This window comes from Acinonyx jubatus, chromosome X (assembly GCF_027475565.1).
Source record: "Acinonyx jubatus isolate Ajub_Pintada_27869175 chromosome X, VMU_Ajub_asm_v1.0, whole genome shotgun sequence".
In the NCBI taxonomy this organism is placed as follows: domain Eukaryota; kingdom Metazoa; phylum Chordata; class Mammalia; order Carnivora; family Felidae; genus Acinonyx; species Acinonyx jubatus.
In genome coordinates this window covers 122,212,929-122,231,412 of record NC_069389.1, presented here as the reverse complement: position 1 = coordinate 122,231,412, position 18,484 = coordinate 122,212,929, and the positions used below count along the sequence as shown (strand labels likewise).

The following is an 18,484-nucleotide window of genomic DNA, read 5'->3' as shown; positions in this document are numbered from 1 at the left end:
CCTGTTTTGTGTGACAGGCTGGCCGGTCCTGCTGCAGGGAGATTGCAGTGGCTGAGTCACCTGTTTTTCCTTCTCCCTTTTGTTCTGTGTCCTCACGTGACACTTGTGTTCTGAGAGCCAGTACGCTGAGTTCTCTAAAGCAGAGGAGACAATACCTGCATGATCGTACAGTCTGGCAAGAAAAAGTGTGTGCGGACTATGCCCAAAGTATGTATAGTTAGTCATACATTTCATATTATATCTATGAGTATGTGTGAAGAAAGTTGTGCATACACACATTTCTTAGGGAAATAATATTTTGTATTATGAAATATATCATTTGAAACTGACAATGGATGAGCTAAAATCTATAAATGAATTATTATACATATTTGTACAGTGTATACAGAAAAGCGGAACCCATGAACAGGGAATTTCTGGGGGGAGGGATTGAGAGAACAATTGCATTTTCTGCATTACACACATCTGAGTGTTTGAAATGTATTTAAATAAAGTTTTTAAATGTCAGGGAAAAACCACATTGTAAAGAGACTCACAAAAGTTATGTGAAAAATCAGCATTCACGTGAAACAGTGATCAAATATGCTCTTGAGTGAAGAAATATAGTCCTAGGTAATATGCACCAGGCATGTGTATATGGATGCATAGGAAATGTGTGAGAAGCCCATACACCATCATATTGAGAGTGAGCATCTATAATGTATTGCCTCCTGTATATATCTCTCTACACGTTTTATGTTCTCCACAAATGCATTTAGCCTTACTTCAGAAACACCAAAAACACACTTACTTTATAGACTCTGTTTTTGTTATACACACACACACACACACACACACATACACACACACACACACACACACACACACACACACACAAGCCACTACTATCATTAAATCTGTGTGTCCAAGACAGACAAAGGCTGTACTGAAAGTATGAAAGCAGTACTTCCCACTGTTCTGAAATAGGAGGACTAGGATAAACTAAGTAGCTTCACGTGGAGATGTATTTGAAATGCAAAAGAAGGAAGAAAATAGACATGTCTACATTATAAGTGAGATTTAACTAACATTTCTGTTTCAGAATGGCCTGCACTCCAGAGCTGGGGAAGGGAAAATGATGAATCCATCCCCCATTTCATTGGCTTAACTTCCCGTCTGCTTTTCTGATTTTCTAGATTGACATTAGGGGTGCATACGTCCTGGGTATCTATCTACATTTGATGTCATTTGATCCCTGGAAGGACAGCGCACCTCAGAAGCACAGAGCAGAATAAAGGGTCTGCTGGACACGCAGTTGGAGCGTATGAATCAACAGATGCAGCTCACAGAACCACACCTCCCAGGATTTACGTGGCATTCAGTAAGACGTTCCCATTTTACTAAACATCTCATTGCAGTCATCTCATGTTGAATCTGGAGTGTGGTTTACTTTGCTCCTCACTCTACAGCCACTTCTTTACACAAATTAAGTGCTTGGTGTGGGGAGGGTGGGGTGGGGGGAAGCCTTTTAAACCACCATAGAGAAATGAAAAAGTGCAGGTCACAGTCAATGGCTCACGCCTGCAGCAACTCTTATGAAGATGGTACCAGTAACCACCATGATGATCTTTGTGAACCTCTGGATTCTAGGCTCGTGCTCTTGAACACAACATTATGCTGACATTCAGTGTCTGTAGGCTGGAGATCACCCCTGGCTTCCCTGGCTACACAGGGTGGCACCAGCACCCCAGAAAATAAAAACTGAAACATTCCCCCAGAATGAACCCGGGGAAGCACAAAAGGCACAGGATGTCCAATACCACAGGTGAGATCTAGAAAATGACACCCACCTCCCCACACAGATGCTCTTTAATATGCAGTCATAACAAGCAGGGCAAGAAGTTGGGTTTGGCAAGTTATAAAACTCCTCTGGTATCTTCTGTATTTTTCCCTGATACTTGCCGTGTATTTTACCCCCCCCCCACCCCTGTCTGATACACACTCTATTTCTTTGCTTTACCTCTTATCAATTCTCATTGACCAACATTGTTCTAACTTCACACAAAAGGAGTATTTTTTCTAATACTTTTCTTCTTTTCCTTTTCCACATTCCAGTACTCTCCAATATAGTCCGTTCAAAACACAGGCTCCAGCGACCCTGGGAGATTCAGGTGAAGAAAGACAGGCCACATAAGGTGTAAACCCTTTGTGGTCCTAGGCCAAAAGGTGTGGTGAAGAACATTGCTTTAGGGAACACCTGCCATGGCTGTGGGTATGACGGCCAGACCCTTCAACCTCTATTAATTCCGTCTTGAGAGGAAACTCAAATCATAATGGCTGCTGAGTATATCCTATGCAATTGGAAAGGCCACATTTGGCCAGCAAAGGTTTTGTCCAGATCTGGGATCTCACCAAAATATATGAGGAAAAGAGCACTTTCTCTAGAAGTTCAAATACTCTCAGTAGGTAAAAAAATTAAAGTGAAAAGCACAGACATAAAGCTCCTAAATGAGTCTCAAATTGAATCCGTTACCCTCCTTGCTAGTGGCCCAGTCAAAGGCCAGTGTTCCACCAGGACAGAAAGTGGCCTACAGAAATGCTCTTAAAGTGGCACTGGAGATCCTGAATAAGAGAGCAAATTTCGGTCCAGCAAGAGCATCAGATGGTCTAGAGACCACTACACCATCTCAAAGGGGACCACCAATGCAAGCTCATAAAAAGTACCGGAAGCCTAAAGGTACCTTACTGAGGAGTCTTAGGAAAAGAAAAAACCTCAAATCGCTGCTGGTGCGTTCACAGACTAAAAACGCCCCAGACAGTGGCCGATCGCAGGCGCACACAACCAACACGCATACACTAAGGGAAAGGCGAGCAAAGTCCTCGCGAAGCTGCAGCATGTGCTCAAAGTTCCCATCACTTTCGGAAGATGATCATAAGACAGGAGGCCGACCACACGCACATGCAACGGTCACGTGTACTCTAAGGGAAAGGCCAGCAAAGTCCTCGCGAAGCTGCAGCGTGTCCTCAAAGTTCTCATCACTTTCAGAAGATGTTCATAAGACAGGAGGCCGACCACACGTGCACACAACGGTCACGCGCACTCTAAGGGAAAGGCGAGCAAAGTCCTCGCGAAGCTGCAGCGTGTGCTCAAAGTTCCCATCACTTTCGGAAGATGATCATAAGACAGGAGGCCGACCACACGCACACACAATGGCCACGCGTACACTAAGGGAAAGGCGAGCAAAGTCCTCGCGAAGCTGCAGCATGTGCTCAAAGTTCTCATCACTTTCAGAACATGATCATAAGACAGGAGGTCAACCACACGCACATGCAACGGTCACGTGTACTCTAAGGGAAAGGCCAGCAAAGTCCTCGCGAAGCTGCAGCGTGTCCTCAAAGTTCTCATCACTTTCAGAAGATGTTCATAAGACAGGAGGCCGACCACACGTGCACACAACGGTCACACGCACTCTAAGGGAAAGGCGAGCAAAGTCCTCGCGAAGCTGCAGCGTGTGCTCAAAGTTCCCATCACTTTCAGAAGATGATCATAAGACAGGAGGCCGACCACACGCGCACACAACGGTCACGCGTACACTAAGGGAAAGGCGAGCAAAGTCCTCGCGAAGCTGCAGCGTGTGCTCAAAGTTCTCATCACTTTCAGAACATGATCATAAGACAGGAGGTCAACCACACGCACACGCAACAGTCACGTGTACTCTAAGGGAAAGGCGAGCAAAGTCCTCGCGAAGCTGCAGCATGTGCTCAAAGTTCTCATCACTTTCAGAACATGATCATAAGACAGGAGGCCGACCACACACACACACAACGGTCACGCGTACTCTAAGGGAAAGGCGAGCAGAGTCCTCGCGAAGCTGCAGCCTGTCCTCAAAGCTCCCATCACTTTCGGAAGATGATCATAAGACAGGAGGCCGACCACACGCACACACAACGGTCACGCGTACTCTAAGGGAAAGGCGAGCAAAGTCCTTGCGAAGCTGCAGCGTGTGCTCAAAGTTCTCATCACTTTCGGAAGATGTTCATAAGACAGGAGGCCGACCACACACACACACAACGGTCACGCGTACTCTAAGGGAAAGGCGAGCAGAGTCCTCGCGAAGCTGCAGCGTGTGCTCAAAGTTCTCATCACTTTTGGAAGATGTTCATAAGACAGGAGGCCGACCACACACACACACAACGGTCACGCGTACTCTAAGGGAAAGGCGAGCAAAGTCCTCGCGAAGCTGCAGCCTGTCCTCAAAGTTCTCATCACTTCTGGAAGATGATCATAAGACAGGAGGCCGACCACATGCACACACAACGGTCACGTGTACTCTAAGGGAAAGGCGAGCAAAGTCCTCACGAAGCTGCAGCATGTGCTCAAAGCTCCCATCACTTTCAGAAGATGATCATAAGACAGGAGGCCAACCACACACACACACAACGGTCACGCGTACTCTAAAGGAAAGGCGAGCAAAGTCCTCGCGAAGCGGCAGTGTGTCCTCAAAGTTCCCATCACTTTCAGAAGATGATCATAAGACAGGAGGCAAAGGAAATAGGGACACATCAAGAGGTATGTCTTTGCATCGCACAGTCAAAGAGAAGGGTACAAGTGCTAAAGATGGAGGCGTCCTTCCACCTTTGTCACCAAGCTTCAACCTCACTTTGCCCAAAGCTCACAAAGAAGAAGCACATGACACCTACCCAAGGACCCTGGCTGTCTCCTCTGAAAGCTCTGCCTTCTCGTGGAATGTTGAGGACCATGGAGAGGTTGCCTGGAAGCCAGGCTTGGAAGGTGCAGCAGCATCCTCCAGTGCCCCTAAACAGAGGCGGTGTTATTCACTCGGTCTGGCAAATAGAAAAAGGAAGCTGCAAGTGACAGAGTTTGAGAAAGAGCTGCAAGAACTTCAACCTTCAGTCAACTCAAAGGCTATTAACCCCACCACCCCTATTAAAAAGAATGCCAACAAAGAAATGGGACAAGTGGCAAGCATGGGTTTTCCACAAGAGCCTTGTCCCATTGAAGGAGGAATGATGGTCTGGTTCAAATTTCAGAATCACCCATTTTGGCCTGCAGTAGTAAAGAGTGTCAGCCAAACAGAGCAGACTGCAAGGGTGCTTTTGGTTGAGGCAAACATGCACTGTGAAATGAGTGGCATTCGAGTTCCTCTTCGAAGATTAAAGCACCTGGATTGTAAAGAGAAAGAAAAACTAATAAAGAGAGCCAGGAAATTGTACGAGCAAAGTGTGAACTGGTGCTTCTCCCTGATTGCCCACTACAGAGAAAGGCTCAGGCGAGGTTCTTTTGCAGGCAGTTTCCTGGACTATTATGCTGCTGACATCAGTTACCCAATTAGGAAAGCCATCCAAGACAGGGATCTGGAGATTGATTTCCCAAAGGTGAATTATGCCAACCTGGAAGATTCTGAGGAGGAGACCTCCCTGGACGGGAAGAGGACCTGCAAGAAAATTCTCCCTGACCGGATGAAGGCTGCTCGGGACCGAGCCAACCAGAAGCTAGTGGACTTCATCGTGAAAACAAAGGGGGCCGATCACCATCTTCTGGACATTGTCCAAGGCAGGAAACAGTCCAGGTGGCTGGTATCATTTAGGAATTCGAGCAGGTACGTGATCTGCGTTGAAACATACCTGGAGGACGAAGACCAGTTGGATGTGGTGGTAAGACATTTACAAGAAATCTACAAAACAAATAGACAAGAAAACGCTGAATCTGGAAAGGGATGACAAAGTGAGTTTTGTTCTGGAAGTTCTTCTGCCAGAAGCAATCATTTGTTCAATTGCTGCACTTGATGGATTAGATTACAAGGAGGCAGAAAAAAAGTACCTACAGGGGCCACCTGTGCATTACCGGGAAAAAGAGCTATTTGATAAAAATATCCTAAAGAAAATAAGAAAGAGATAAGCAACAAGGAGCAAGACTAATTAACTCCCCCTGTACCCACACTTTAGCAGGAAGACCTCTCATTACCCTGTCTGTATGAAATGTGTGATCGTTCCGCTCTCTATGGCATGTAAATATGTTCTGGAAATTTGAGACCTTGGGAATATGCTGGATTCATTTTGGATCCATCTCTAGCACTTGTGGGTAGCACAGTCATCATCTTTTCTAGTACCCAAATGCCTCACAAATTAATTTGTTAAAATATTGCAAACAGTTGTACTTCCCTCTACTTGCTTGGATGTGTTAACTGTCCAGATGTTTTCCTAACATGGCTTTTAAGCGTACTTCATATTTTAATAGAGCACACACACATTATTTTATTACATGGAAGAGCACTGGTATCAAACATTAAGCAACAATCATTTTTAAAATCCAAGATAGATTCTTACAGAAACAATCTGCAATCTCTCATTCTTTTTGTGACACCTGAGTATAAATGATTGGGTTCCTTCTTAAGATAATTCCTGAATTTTTTCTGCCATGCTTGTTTGTTCGGGAAAAATAGCCCTGAGAGCTGAAACCAATGACAGAGATGTTTTCTATATATTATCACTACCTTCAAATGGTTCTTGCAAAAGCAGTCTGGAATCCAAAGTTAATGGATCATTTGCACGTAGTCCACACGTGGGTGAATGAAATCTCAACGTGCAGTAAACATTTTGCCAGCCTGTGAAAGATTGTTAAACTTTACTACATTTCCCTGAGATTCCACTTACGGAAGTAGCTCTTGTTCAATGGCTGAATGGTTTCCTTAAAACAGACAGGCTCCTGGCTGTCTTCTTAACTGACTGGATCCTTTGCGTATACTGGTTTATCCCCATGTGGATGACAACTAGACTAATCGTACACACCGTTTACCTATTTTAGACCTAGGAGTTCAGGCTCACTGCTAAGAGCCCGTCTGATTGGCACAAATTGTAGGAAAGCTCGCATTTTGCTCTGGACCTGTGTGCCCTAAAATGCAGTCGTTTGTCTGAAGCTAAGCAAGCTTTCTCTTTTGACTTATTCATTGACTAACCCTGACAGGTTCCAACAGTTATGCAGGCTGGAAAGTCATTCCAGGCTGCTTGAGCAATAGATGGACCGGGATCTGGGAACTTGGAAATGGGCTACAGAAAAGTATCCGTTTGGCTAAATATGGCTGTTGTCAGAATACAATGAAACATATGTAACTAAAAGATAAATTCTGAAGCCCATGAATTGTTATCCTACTTGAAACAAGAGTTTTTTGAGACAAAAAATGTTGGGAAAGCTAGTTTACTTTTAAAACTTGTTGTGAAAATAAACACTAAAGGTTTAATATACACCTGAGTGCATTTTTATTCTCAGAGAGAGTCAACTATCACTCACAGGCCCATGTTATGTGTCCACATGGCCATGTGATTTGTGTGTGTGTAAAATTTTCAAGAGCTAGCTGTTTTGATTCACAATAAAACCACTGTATCTTTCACCTTGAACTTTTGCTTCATCATATTTATATAGATAGATGAATAGATGATGATAGATAGATAGATAGATAGACACATAATATTTTGGAATTTTAGTAATTTAGTTGTCACCTTTATGGTTCATTATAAATTTTCTTCTAATCCTAAATATTCACTTTTGTACTTGTTTTCATAATTTTAGAAGAGAACCTTCCAAATGGTGTAAGCTTCAGGCCCAACAGAACCTTTTGAGACTCTGCCTGAGAGTCACCAATGACTCCTGAGGCATTCTGCATGAGCTAGTCCACATGACGTTCTCATGGTCCTGGAAAGTACTTGGAAACACACCATCTCCACACTCTGTGTGGACCTTGTGCACTGGAACAACACACGTTAGTTCCTCTATAAACATCATGTCGCTGAGTCAAATGTGTCACTCAACTTCAGCTTTCTCATATAGCCATATTTGGCTCTACATTCTAATATTTTCTTCACTACCTCATTCATTCATTCATTCATTCATTCATTGAGCTGTCCATTGATTCATAGCATTGTGAGTCAGTAGAGTAAGATGTGGTTTAAGACCTCTCTGAGGATAAATTTCAGGTGCCACAGAAAGAAGATTGGCATCATGGAATGATGACCTATAAGTGAAACCAGAACCCCAGATTTTCCCATACTTGTGAGATCGTGGGTGTCTCTTGGTTGGGGATGACGGGAAAGGACCTGGTCCCTCCTGGGGTGTCATTGATGCCAGAGGCAGTCACTGAAGAAGAAAGACATGCCTAGGACATACATCTATTCTCCTCCAGGATCACATGTGGGGTATGCAGCTGGATTGGGGGCTGGCTGTGTAGACTGTGAGATACCTTACAGCTTGAACAGTTGTAGTTGTTAAGGTGGCTCTAAGATTGCCCTAAACTGGTTCTCTATCATGGGTGTGTGTGTCTGACGGGATAGCCCAATCTGTCACCCACCCTAATCTACTGGATTAAGGAGACCTCCTCTCCTCCAGTCATAAGGCAGATGGTGGAATATCAGGTCCTGATCCTAACTGTTGGTTGGCAGAGCTGCATGGAGATGGCATGCACAGAATTTACAGGTTTCCATATTTATGTATGAATCTGACAAAGAAAAAGTGGAACCCCGAGACACGCTATAGTGACCAGCAGGAGAACACTGAATACCCAGAATCCTCCTGAAACCTCACCTGGGCATTATCAACCCCCTAATGTTTGCTACTGGAGAGAAGCTGCCTCATTCCTGGAGAGCCTGCAAAGACCTCATCTAGGGCAGCTGCCTGAACAGATGTTGCTTCTCTTATTCAACATTAATCTCTGCTAACTTTCATTGCTATCGGACTAATAACAAGGGCAGGTAAGACTAGGTAAGATCACAGCACAGGAAAACAAAATAAAGTTTTGTTTGGGTGGGAAATGCCTTACATTCAGAAAAACTGTAGGACGTGGCTCATCTCTCCTTGCATGAAGTGAGATAATATATGTGCCAATGGATTTTGAGAATATTGAGCCTGCAAGTCAGGGGACAGAATATAAGTCAATATGGGGGAGAACTTAATAACGTGGGAGCACAGAGATGTGACTCAGGGTTTGATGTCCTTAAAGGGGCCAACCCAGCAGCCTAATATGCATGTTATATAAGCTTGGACAACAACAGTCTACAGTAAATGGAATGGAAATATTGGAAAATTGAGGAATTGGCGAGAAGGTCCAGGGCGGAAGGTTTTTAGCTGTGATTTGTAACGTGAGATCAGATGTCCTACCTCCAGCCTCTCTTTCTTTGGAGGGCAGAGAAGTCACTGCTCAAATAAGGAACATGCTGGTGAAGTGGCACTGGCATCTTTGAGAAACTCAGTGCTGACTCCTCTGCAGACTTGCAGTCTCCTCTGCAAACCATTGTTGGAAGCAAGCAATGCTGGCATGGAATTGGCGATCAATGGAGAAGACAGGATTCTCAAAAGGCAGGGTCCCAATGGTGGCACAAAACTATCATGGACAGGGTGAGCATCATTACCCTACTGGGCAGCAAGGCCAAGGTGGGGGTCAGTCTCATCTGACTGACCAGAATCTGTGGCAATGTTATAGACAGTAGTGTTCCAGGATCTAGATGTGTGTACAGCTAGCTGAGTTGTTATTTGCTTTTTATAAGGAAAACAAAAAATAAACAAAATGAGAGCTGGCAAGCAGAAAGCTGATGTTAGCAGCTGTACTGGAAAACTGTAGTCTCCCACCAAGTATCCAGGTCTAAGTCATCCCCCAGGCCCAGACAGAGCCCTCTGAGTGAAGTGGTGGCAAAACCCAGCCAAGCCTTTCCTAAAAAACCCTTATCTATTTTACCAAGGTAATTGTGCACTGTGGTAAGGAGGATACCTGCATTTAAAAAAAAAGAATATTGAATATGAGTTCTCTGCTTATAAAGGGACTTATGAAGTCTAGGCAATAATGGACTTCTGTCTCATTTCTCTCTGACAGGACATCCAACGGTTCTGTGGGTCCACCCAGGGTTTTTTTTTTTTTCTCCAGACTCTCAGTATATAGTTGGCAATAATGTGCTTGGTAGGTGACAGAATCTTCATATTAGCACAAGTGACATTATATGGAAAGGCACACATGGAAGCCCACAAAGCTGCTATCTCCCTACAATATAAGAAAATAAAAGAAATACTAATTCTGTACTAAGAAAAGTGAGAAGACTCAGATTACTCACAAGCAAAAGAAAAAAAAAAGTAACTATGTGCATTGGTGGATAGGTTAACCAGCTTAAATGTAGTGATTATTTTAATGTGCAAGTATATTAAATCATCAAGTTGTATACCTTATATGTATACAACTTTTGTAAATTAAATCTCGATAAACCTTGGGAAAAACAAGAAAAAAAAGACATAAAATTGGGAACATTACTATCAGCCTTACAGAGATTTTAAAAAAAAAGATTATAAGTGAATTGTATGAAAGATGGCACCAAATTTAAATAAGTTACATGAAATGGACAATTTCCTGGAAACACAACTGGCAAAACTGACTGATGAAGAAACAGAAATTCTCAATACACCTATGAAAAAGTAAAGAAATTGAATCTATTATCAAAAACCTCAGAACAAAGAAAAGCTCAGGACCTGGTGGCCTCACTGGTGAATTCTACCAAATGCTAAAGAAGGACTACAAATCCTTCTCAAACGCTTCCCAAAGAATAGAAGAGAGGGGGGAAGCTTCCTAACTCATTTTATGAGGCCAACATTACCCTGATAGCAACGTGAGACTAGGACACCACAAGAAAAGTGCAGACCAATATCCTTTAACAATATAAATGCAAAAACACCAAAAAATATACTAGCAGACAAAACAGCAGTTTCCTTAATTAGAAGAATTTTAATTAAAAGGATTACACATCATCGTAAAGTGGGATTTATCCCAGGAATGTAAAGGGTGGTTCAACATATGAAAACCAACATAACACACCACACTAATAAAATGAAGGGAACAAACCACATGATTATCACAAAATGATGCAGGAAATGCATGTGACAAAATCCAATACTCTTTCATGGTAAAAAGCACTCAGAAAACTAGAATTAGAAGGGAATTTCCCTGGGGCACCTGGGTTGAGCTCAGTCAGTTGAGCATCCGACTTCGGCTCAGGTCATGATCTCACAGTTTGTGAGTTCGAGCCCCGCATTGGGCTCACTACTGTCAGCGCAGAGCCTGCTTTGGATCCTCTGTCCTCTCTTTCTCTGACCCTCCCCTGCTCACGCTCTCTCCCTCAAAAATAAATAAACATTTAAAAAACTAAAAATAAGGGAATTTCCCCAACTTGAAAATGGGCATTTATGAAAAACCCACAGCTAATATCACACTCCATGGTAAAAGAATGAAAGTGTCCCCCTAAGACCACAAACAAGACAAAATGTTCACTCCTGCCACTTCTATTTAACACTGTACTGAAAGTTTTAGCCGGAGCAATTGGGAAAGGAAAAGAAATAAAAGGCATCAAATGTGGAAAGGAAGAAATAAACCTAAGGGCACCTGGGTGGCTCAGTCGGTTAAGCATCTGACTTAGGCTCAGGTCATGATCTCACGGTTTGTGGGTTTGAGCCCCACATCAGGCTCTGTGCTGACAACTCAGAGCCTGGAGCCCGTTTCGGATTCTGTCTGCCCCTCCCCCTGCTCTCTCTCTCTCTCTCTCTCTCTCTCTCTCAAAAATAAAATAAAACATTAAATTTTTTAATAAGATAAAAGAATAAATAAACCTAACTCTATTTGCAGATCACAGAATCTTATCTATTTAAAAATCCTAGGAAATCTGTTACAAAAGTTCCAGAATACAAAATCAGTACACAAAATCCAGTTGTGTGTCCATATACTTGCAATGAACAGTCTAAAGAGGAAACTAAGAGAATAATTCCATTTCCATTTACAATAGCATTAAAAAGAATAAAATACTTGGGAGTAAAGTTAGTTGAGGAGATGCAAGACTTGTATGCTGAAAACAACAAGACATTGTTGAAAGAAGTTAAAGAGAACCTAAATAAATGAAAAGACACCCTGGGTTCATGGACAGGAAGATGTAATATTGTTAAGATGGCAACACTCTCCAAATTCGTCTGCAGTGTCAGCGTGATCCCTATCAAAATCCCAATGCCCTATTTGTAGAAATGGAGATGTGATCCTCAAATTCATATAGAATTGTAAGGGATTCCAACACCAAAACAAACTTGAAAACAAAAAACTGAGTACAAAGTTATGGTAATTAAGACAGCGTGGACATTTGGGCTCTTTCCATAATTTGGCTATTGTGGATAGCACTGCTATAAACATTGGGGTCCATGTGCCCCCTTCGAATCAGCATTTTTATATCTTTTGGATGAATACTTAGTAGTGGAATTTCTGGGTCATAGGGTAGTTCTACTTTTAATTTTTTGAGGAACCTCCGTACTGTTTTCCAGAGTGACTGCACCAGTTTGAATTCCCACCAAGAGTGTAAGAGCGTTCCCCTTTCCCCACATCCTTCCAGCATCTGAAGAATATATATATATATATATATATATATATATATATAGAGAGAGAGAGAGAGAGAGAGAGAGAGAGAGAGAGAGAAGAGAGAGAGAGAGAGAGAGAGAGAGAATATACATATTCTTTATCATATGATTTCACTCATATGTGTAATTTAAGAAACACAACAGATGAACATAGGGGGAGGTAAGCAAAAATAAGATAAAAACAGAAAGGGAGTCAAACCATAAGAGACTCTGAAAGAAAACAAACAGAGTTGTTGGAGGGGAGGTGGGTAGGGAGATGGCTAAATGGGTGATGGGTATTAAGGAGGGCACTTGTTGGGATGAGCACTGGGTGGTATAAATAAGTGATGAATCACTGGGCTCTACTCCTGAAACCAATACTACATTGTATGTTAACTAACTTGAATTTAAATAAATACATTTTTTTAAAAAGATAGTGTGTACTGTCACAAGTCTAGACATTTAGACCAGTAGACTATAGAACTGAGGGTCCAAAAACAAACACATACACATATGGCCATTGATATTCAACAAAGGTGCCAAGACCATCCAGTGGGAAAAGAACAGTCCTTTCAACAAATGGTGCTGGAACAACTGGGTATCCACATACAAAAAGAAGGATGGTAGACCCTCTTCTCACAACGAACACAAAGATCCACTCAAAATGGATCAAAGACCTAAATATAGCTAGAACTATAAAGCTCTTTAAAGAAAACACAGGGGTAAATCTTCATGACCTTGGATTTGGCAATATTTTCTTAGATATAGCAACAAATGTACAAGCAACAAAAGAAAAACTGCATTAATAGGACTTAATAAAAATTTTAGCATGAAAGGACACTTTCAAAAGAGGGAGAAGACAACCTGTAGCATGGGAGAAAGTATTTTCAAATCATATATCTGATAAGCATCTAGTATCTAGACTATATAAAGAACTCTTACAACTCAACAACAAAAAGACAACTACATTTTAAAATGGACAAAAGACTTGAATATAGACATTTCTCCAAAAAAGATAAGATCTACAAACAGCCAATAAGCACATGGAAAGATGCTCAACATCATTAGTCCTTAGGGAAATAGAATTCAAAATTACAATGAGACATCACACTAAGAATGCTATAATTTTTTAAAGAGGAAAATAATTTCTTCAAATAAATTTCCTGCCCCCCCTCTTTTCCTTCTGGGATCCCTAGAATGCAAATATTACTATGCCTGATGATGTCACTGAGTTCCCTCAACCTATTCTCATTTATTATCACTCTTGTTTCTTTTTGCTGTTCAGCTTGGTTGCTTTCCATTACTCTATCTTCCAGATTGCTATTCTGTTCTTCTGCATCCTCTGATCTGCTATTGACTCTCTCCAGTGTATTTTTAAATGTTTGTTTGTTTGTTTGTTTATTTTGAGAGAGAGGGAGGGATAGAGAGAGAGAGGATCCCAAGCAGGCTCCACACTGTCAGTGCAGAGCACAGTGTGGTTATCCATCTCACAAACCATGAGATCATGTCCTGAGACGAAATCAGAAGTCAGACAGTTAACCGACTGAGCCACCCAGGCGTCCCCCTTCTAGTACTCTAGTGTATTTTGTATTTAAGTTATTGAATGCTACATCTCTGACAGCTTCTTTTTTATATATATCCCCCATCTTTATTGAAGGCTTCACTGCAACAACATGAATGGGCCTGCAAGGTATAATGCTAAGTAAAGGAAGTCAGATAGAGAGACAAATACCATATGATTTCACCCATATGTGAACTTTAAGAAACAAAGCAAATAAACAAAGTAAAAAAAAAAAAAGACAAAGAAAAAACAAGACTCTTAACTACAGAGAATAAACTGGTGGTTGCCAGATGGGAGGTGGGTGGCTGGACAGATGAAACAAATAAAGGGGATTAAGAGTACACTTACTGACCACGATGAGCACTGGTAATGTATACAACTATAGAATGATTATATTGTACAACTGAAACTAATATAACACTGTATGTTAATTAAAAATAAAAATACAAATAATAAGTGTTGGCAATAATGTGGAGAAATTGTAACCCTCATATATTACTGGTAGAAATATAAAATGGTGCAGCCATCATGTCAAACAATTTGGTGATTCCCCGGTGTGTTAAATTAGAATAACCATATGATTCATCAATTTCACTGCTAGGTGTGCACCCAAAATAATTGAAAACAAGCACTTAAACAAAAGCTTCTACAAGAATGTTTATAGAAACACTATTCACAACAGCCAAGAGATGGAACCAGCTCAAGTTTGCATCAAATGAAGAATGGGTAAACAAATTTGGTATACCCATGTGGTGGAATATTATTTGGTCAATTAGAATGAATGAAGTTCTGATGTATGCTACAACATTCATGAACCTTAAAGACGTTATGCTAAGTGAAAGGTGCCAGACACAAAAGACCACGTGTTGTTTGATTCCATTTATATGAAATATTCAGAAGAGGCAACTTGAGAGAGACACAAAACAGATTAGTGTTCGCCAGATTCTGGGAACTGGGGGAATGGAAAATGACTTCTTAATGGGTAAGCGTTTCCTTTTGGGGTGATGAAAATGTTTTGAAGCTAATTAGAGGTGATGGTTGCACAACTTTGTGAATGTACTAAATGCTCCTGGATTGTACACTTTAAAATGATTAAAGTGGTAAACATTATGTTATGTGAACCTTAACACAGTAAAACAAGAAAAAGTAACAGGAAAAGTATGAAGGAAGATCCTACAGATTAAAAGGGACTTAAGAGACATCTCTACCAATCACAATGTATGATACTTATTTGGTTTCTGATTCAAATAATCAAACTGTTTAAAAAACTTTTTTTTTTACTATTGCTTAACGTTGACCTAATGGTTTGAATGGTTTTTCATGCAATAGAAGAAGCCTTATCACTAACTGGATATTTAATGATATCAAGAAATTAATTTTAGAAGCAACAGTTTAGGAGCGCCTGGGTGGCTCTGTCGGTTAAACGTCCGACTTTGGCTCAGGTCATGATCTCACGTCATTGAGTCCGAGCCCCGGATCGGGCTCTGTGTTGACAGCTCAGAGCCTGGAGCCTGCTTCAGATTCTGTGTCTCCTTCTCTCTCTGCCCCTCCCCTGCTCATGCTCATTCTCTCTCTCTCTCAAAAATAAATAAAGATTAAAAATAATTTTGAAAAAAGCTTGGTTTTGCTTTTGTTTCCCTTGCCTGAGGAGAAATAAATATGTTGCTAAGGCCAATGTCCAAGAGATTACTGCTGATGTTTTCTTTTAGGTGTTTTATAGTTTCAGGCTTCACGTTTAGGTCTATAATCCATCTCTAGTTTATTGCTGTGTATGGTGTAAGAAAGTGGTCCGGTTTCATTCTTTTACATGCAGCTGTCCAGTTTCCTCGACACCATTTATTGAAGAGACTGTCTTTTCTCCATTGTATATCCTTGCCTCCTTTCTCATAGATTAATTGGCCATATAAGTGTGGGCTTATTTCTGGGCTCTCCATTTTGTTCCAGTTATCCATGTGCCTATTTTTGTGCCAGTATCATACTGTTTTGATCACAGTTTGGGTCTCCTTCATTTAGTTGCCCTGTGCACAGAATCTGACCATTACATGAGTAGAATCATGGGACTATGAATTTTCCAGTTTCCAGGATCCTCCATATCTACTATTCTCCAAGTCCTGGGAGCCTTCCAGGAATTGTTTCTCAGCCTCGTATCATGGAAGAAAGCATATCTTGGGCGTCATACACCCTTGTTCTTGCCTTAGGTCTACTAATGGCCAGCCAGATAACTACAGGAAAGTTGTTCAAACTTGATATTGGAAAGGGATATCTAAAAGCATCAAAACCAGTGCTGTAGGCCAAGACCCTGTGAACAGAAGCTCTTTACAACTGCTCAAGCCTACTTGAAGAGAAGGAGGATCCTTAACCTGGATTTCACTGCCAATCCTCCCAAGCCTCCAGGTTTCTTCCTAACCTTCTCTTCCTGACTGGGACCAAAAGGTAACCCTTTAAACTAGGTTTTGGAGATGGGCTTTTAGGAAGTCAGGAAAGGTGAATTCTGACAACTGAAATCTAGCAGTGGGCTAAGAGGAAGCATAAATTCAGAATGAAAAGTAGAACCATAGTTGACGAAGGTGTTAGATTTACATTGGGATACAGACAACACTTACTGCCTTGGACATTAAGTAAAAGAGAGACGTCACTTATTTGTGTGACTCACAGAAGAATTATTTATTCAAAAGGTAATTTTCAAAAAAATACATGTGAGATTTGACTTTTATGTATTCGACTTGATAAGAATAAATCTGGAATATAAGAGAAAGTTGGTACATCTATTTGACTATTATTTACATAAGGAACAAAGACAAGAACAACAAACTGCATTATAACCCCTAAGCTCTAATTTGCTATCTTAATATTGGCTAATTTGAAACTTTACCATGTACCAAGTTTCCATGTACTATGTGTGTGTATAAATACATACATACATATATACATATATACATATGTGTATGTATATATACACATATGTATACATGTATGTATATGTGTATATACACATATGTATATGTGTATATATACATATGTATGTATGTATGTATACACACATGCATATACATGTGTATACATGTATATAGTATGTCACTTCAAAACATTTGAAAAGCCCTAGATTAGATGGCCTCACATAACCTTCCAACTCCATGGCTTCCTCTCTCTCTCATTTCAGAGTTCTCAGTGTTCTTTACCACACTTTTTCACATTGCACAACTCTACGCACTGTTAGTAAAACTTCATCTGTCCCAGCCTACACATCCTAAAACCTCAAGTGGCAGTCACTGTGGGACTTTTATAGGGACCAGAAGTACAAACACATAATATGTAAGAGCATCATGCCCTGAAAAATCCCAACTGTATCTTATATAATACTTTTAATACTCAACATTTACATTTACATTTAATCCCTTGATTTTGAAGCCCCAACAAATGTTAATTCTCAGTCCACTCTAATTTACAGCGGAAAGAGATATATTTGCAATGGTATCTTACCCACACAACATGCAACACAATCTTAGGCAAAGGGGAGGACCCCAACATTTCCTACAATGATATCTCAGAATGGGAAGGAATGTTAAAAGTTAATTTCAGTAATCCTCACATCCAATGGTCCCTCTGAGCATCAACATTCATTCATAGGCTCTGCCTCCAGTGTAAATACTCTGGTGCGATTCAGTAAAGGAATTATAATATTCATAGGGCTTTTCTGTAGTATGAATTTTCTGATGATGTATAAGGGATGCACTCTGGCTGAAGGTTTTTTCACATTCCTTACATTTATAGGGTTTCCCTCCAGTGTGTGTTCTCAGATGTTTTGTAAGATGTGAGCTCTGAGTGATGGCTTTCCCACATTCTTTACATTTGTGGGGTTTCTCTCCAGTGTGAATTCACTGATGTTCAAGAAGGTGTATACTTCTACTAAAAGCTTTTCCACATTTTGCGCATCTATAGGGCTTCTTCCCTGTGTGTATTCTTTGATGCTGAATAAGCCCTGAAGGGCTACTAAAGGCTTTTCCACATTCATCACATCTATAGGATTTCTTTCCAGTGGAAACAAAGAGGCATCTAGAAAAAGATGGGGTATCAACAAAGGCCTTCCCACATTCATTGCATTTATAGGGTCTCTCTCCAGTGTGGATCCTGTAATTCTGGGTCAGGTGCATGCTCTTGTTGAAGGCCTTCCCACACTCACAGAACTCTTATGGCTTTTCTCCAGTGTGAGTCCTCAGGTGCTCATTAAGTGATGAGCTCTTGCTGAAGGTTTTCTCACACTCAGGACAGCCATAGGATTTCTCTCCAGTGTGAATGCTGAGATGTTTGGTGAAGCAGGAGCTCTGGATAAAGGCCTTATTACAAATGTTGCACTCATAGGGCTTCTCTCCAGTGTGGATCCACTGGTGATTAATAAGAGACAAGCTCAGGGGCGCCTGGGTGGCTCAGTCAGTTAAGCATCCAACTTCGGCCCAGGTTGTGATCTCATGGTTTGTGGGTTCGAGCCCCACATCAGGCTCTGTGCTGACAGCTCAGAGCCTGGA

The 18,484-nt window shown here is 41.3% G+C and overlaps 1 protein-coding gene across 1 annotated transcript; it reads left to right on the top strand.

Moving 5' to 3' along the window:
- The first annotated feature begins 2,682 nt into the window (after positions 1–2,682).
- Positions 2,683–7,405, top strand: LOC106989089 (PWWP domain-containing DNA repair factor 3B-like). The gene is given in 2 exon segments (XM_015087553.3): positions 2,683–5,679; positions 5,681–7,405. Coding segments are annotated over 2 exon segments (3,216 nt in total). The 3' UTR covers positions 5,900–7,405.
- The last annotated feature ends 11,079 nt before the right edge of the window (positions 7,406–18,484 follow it).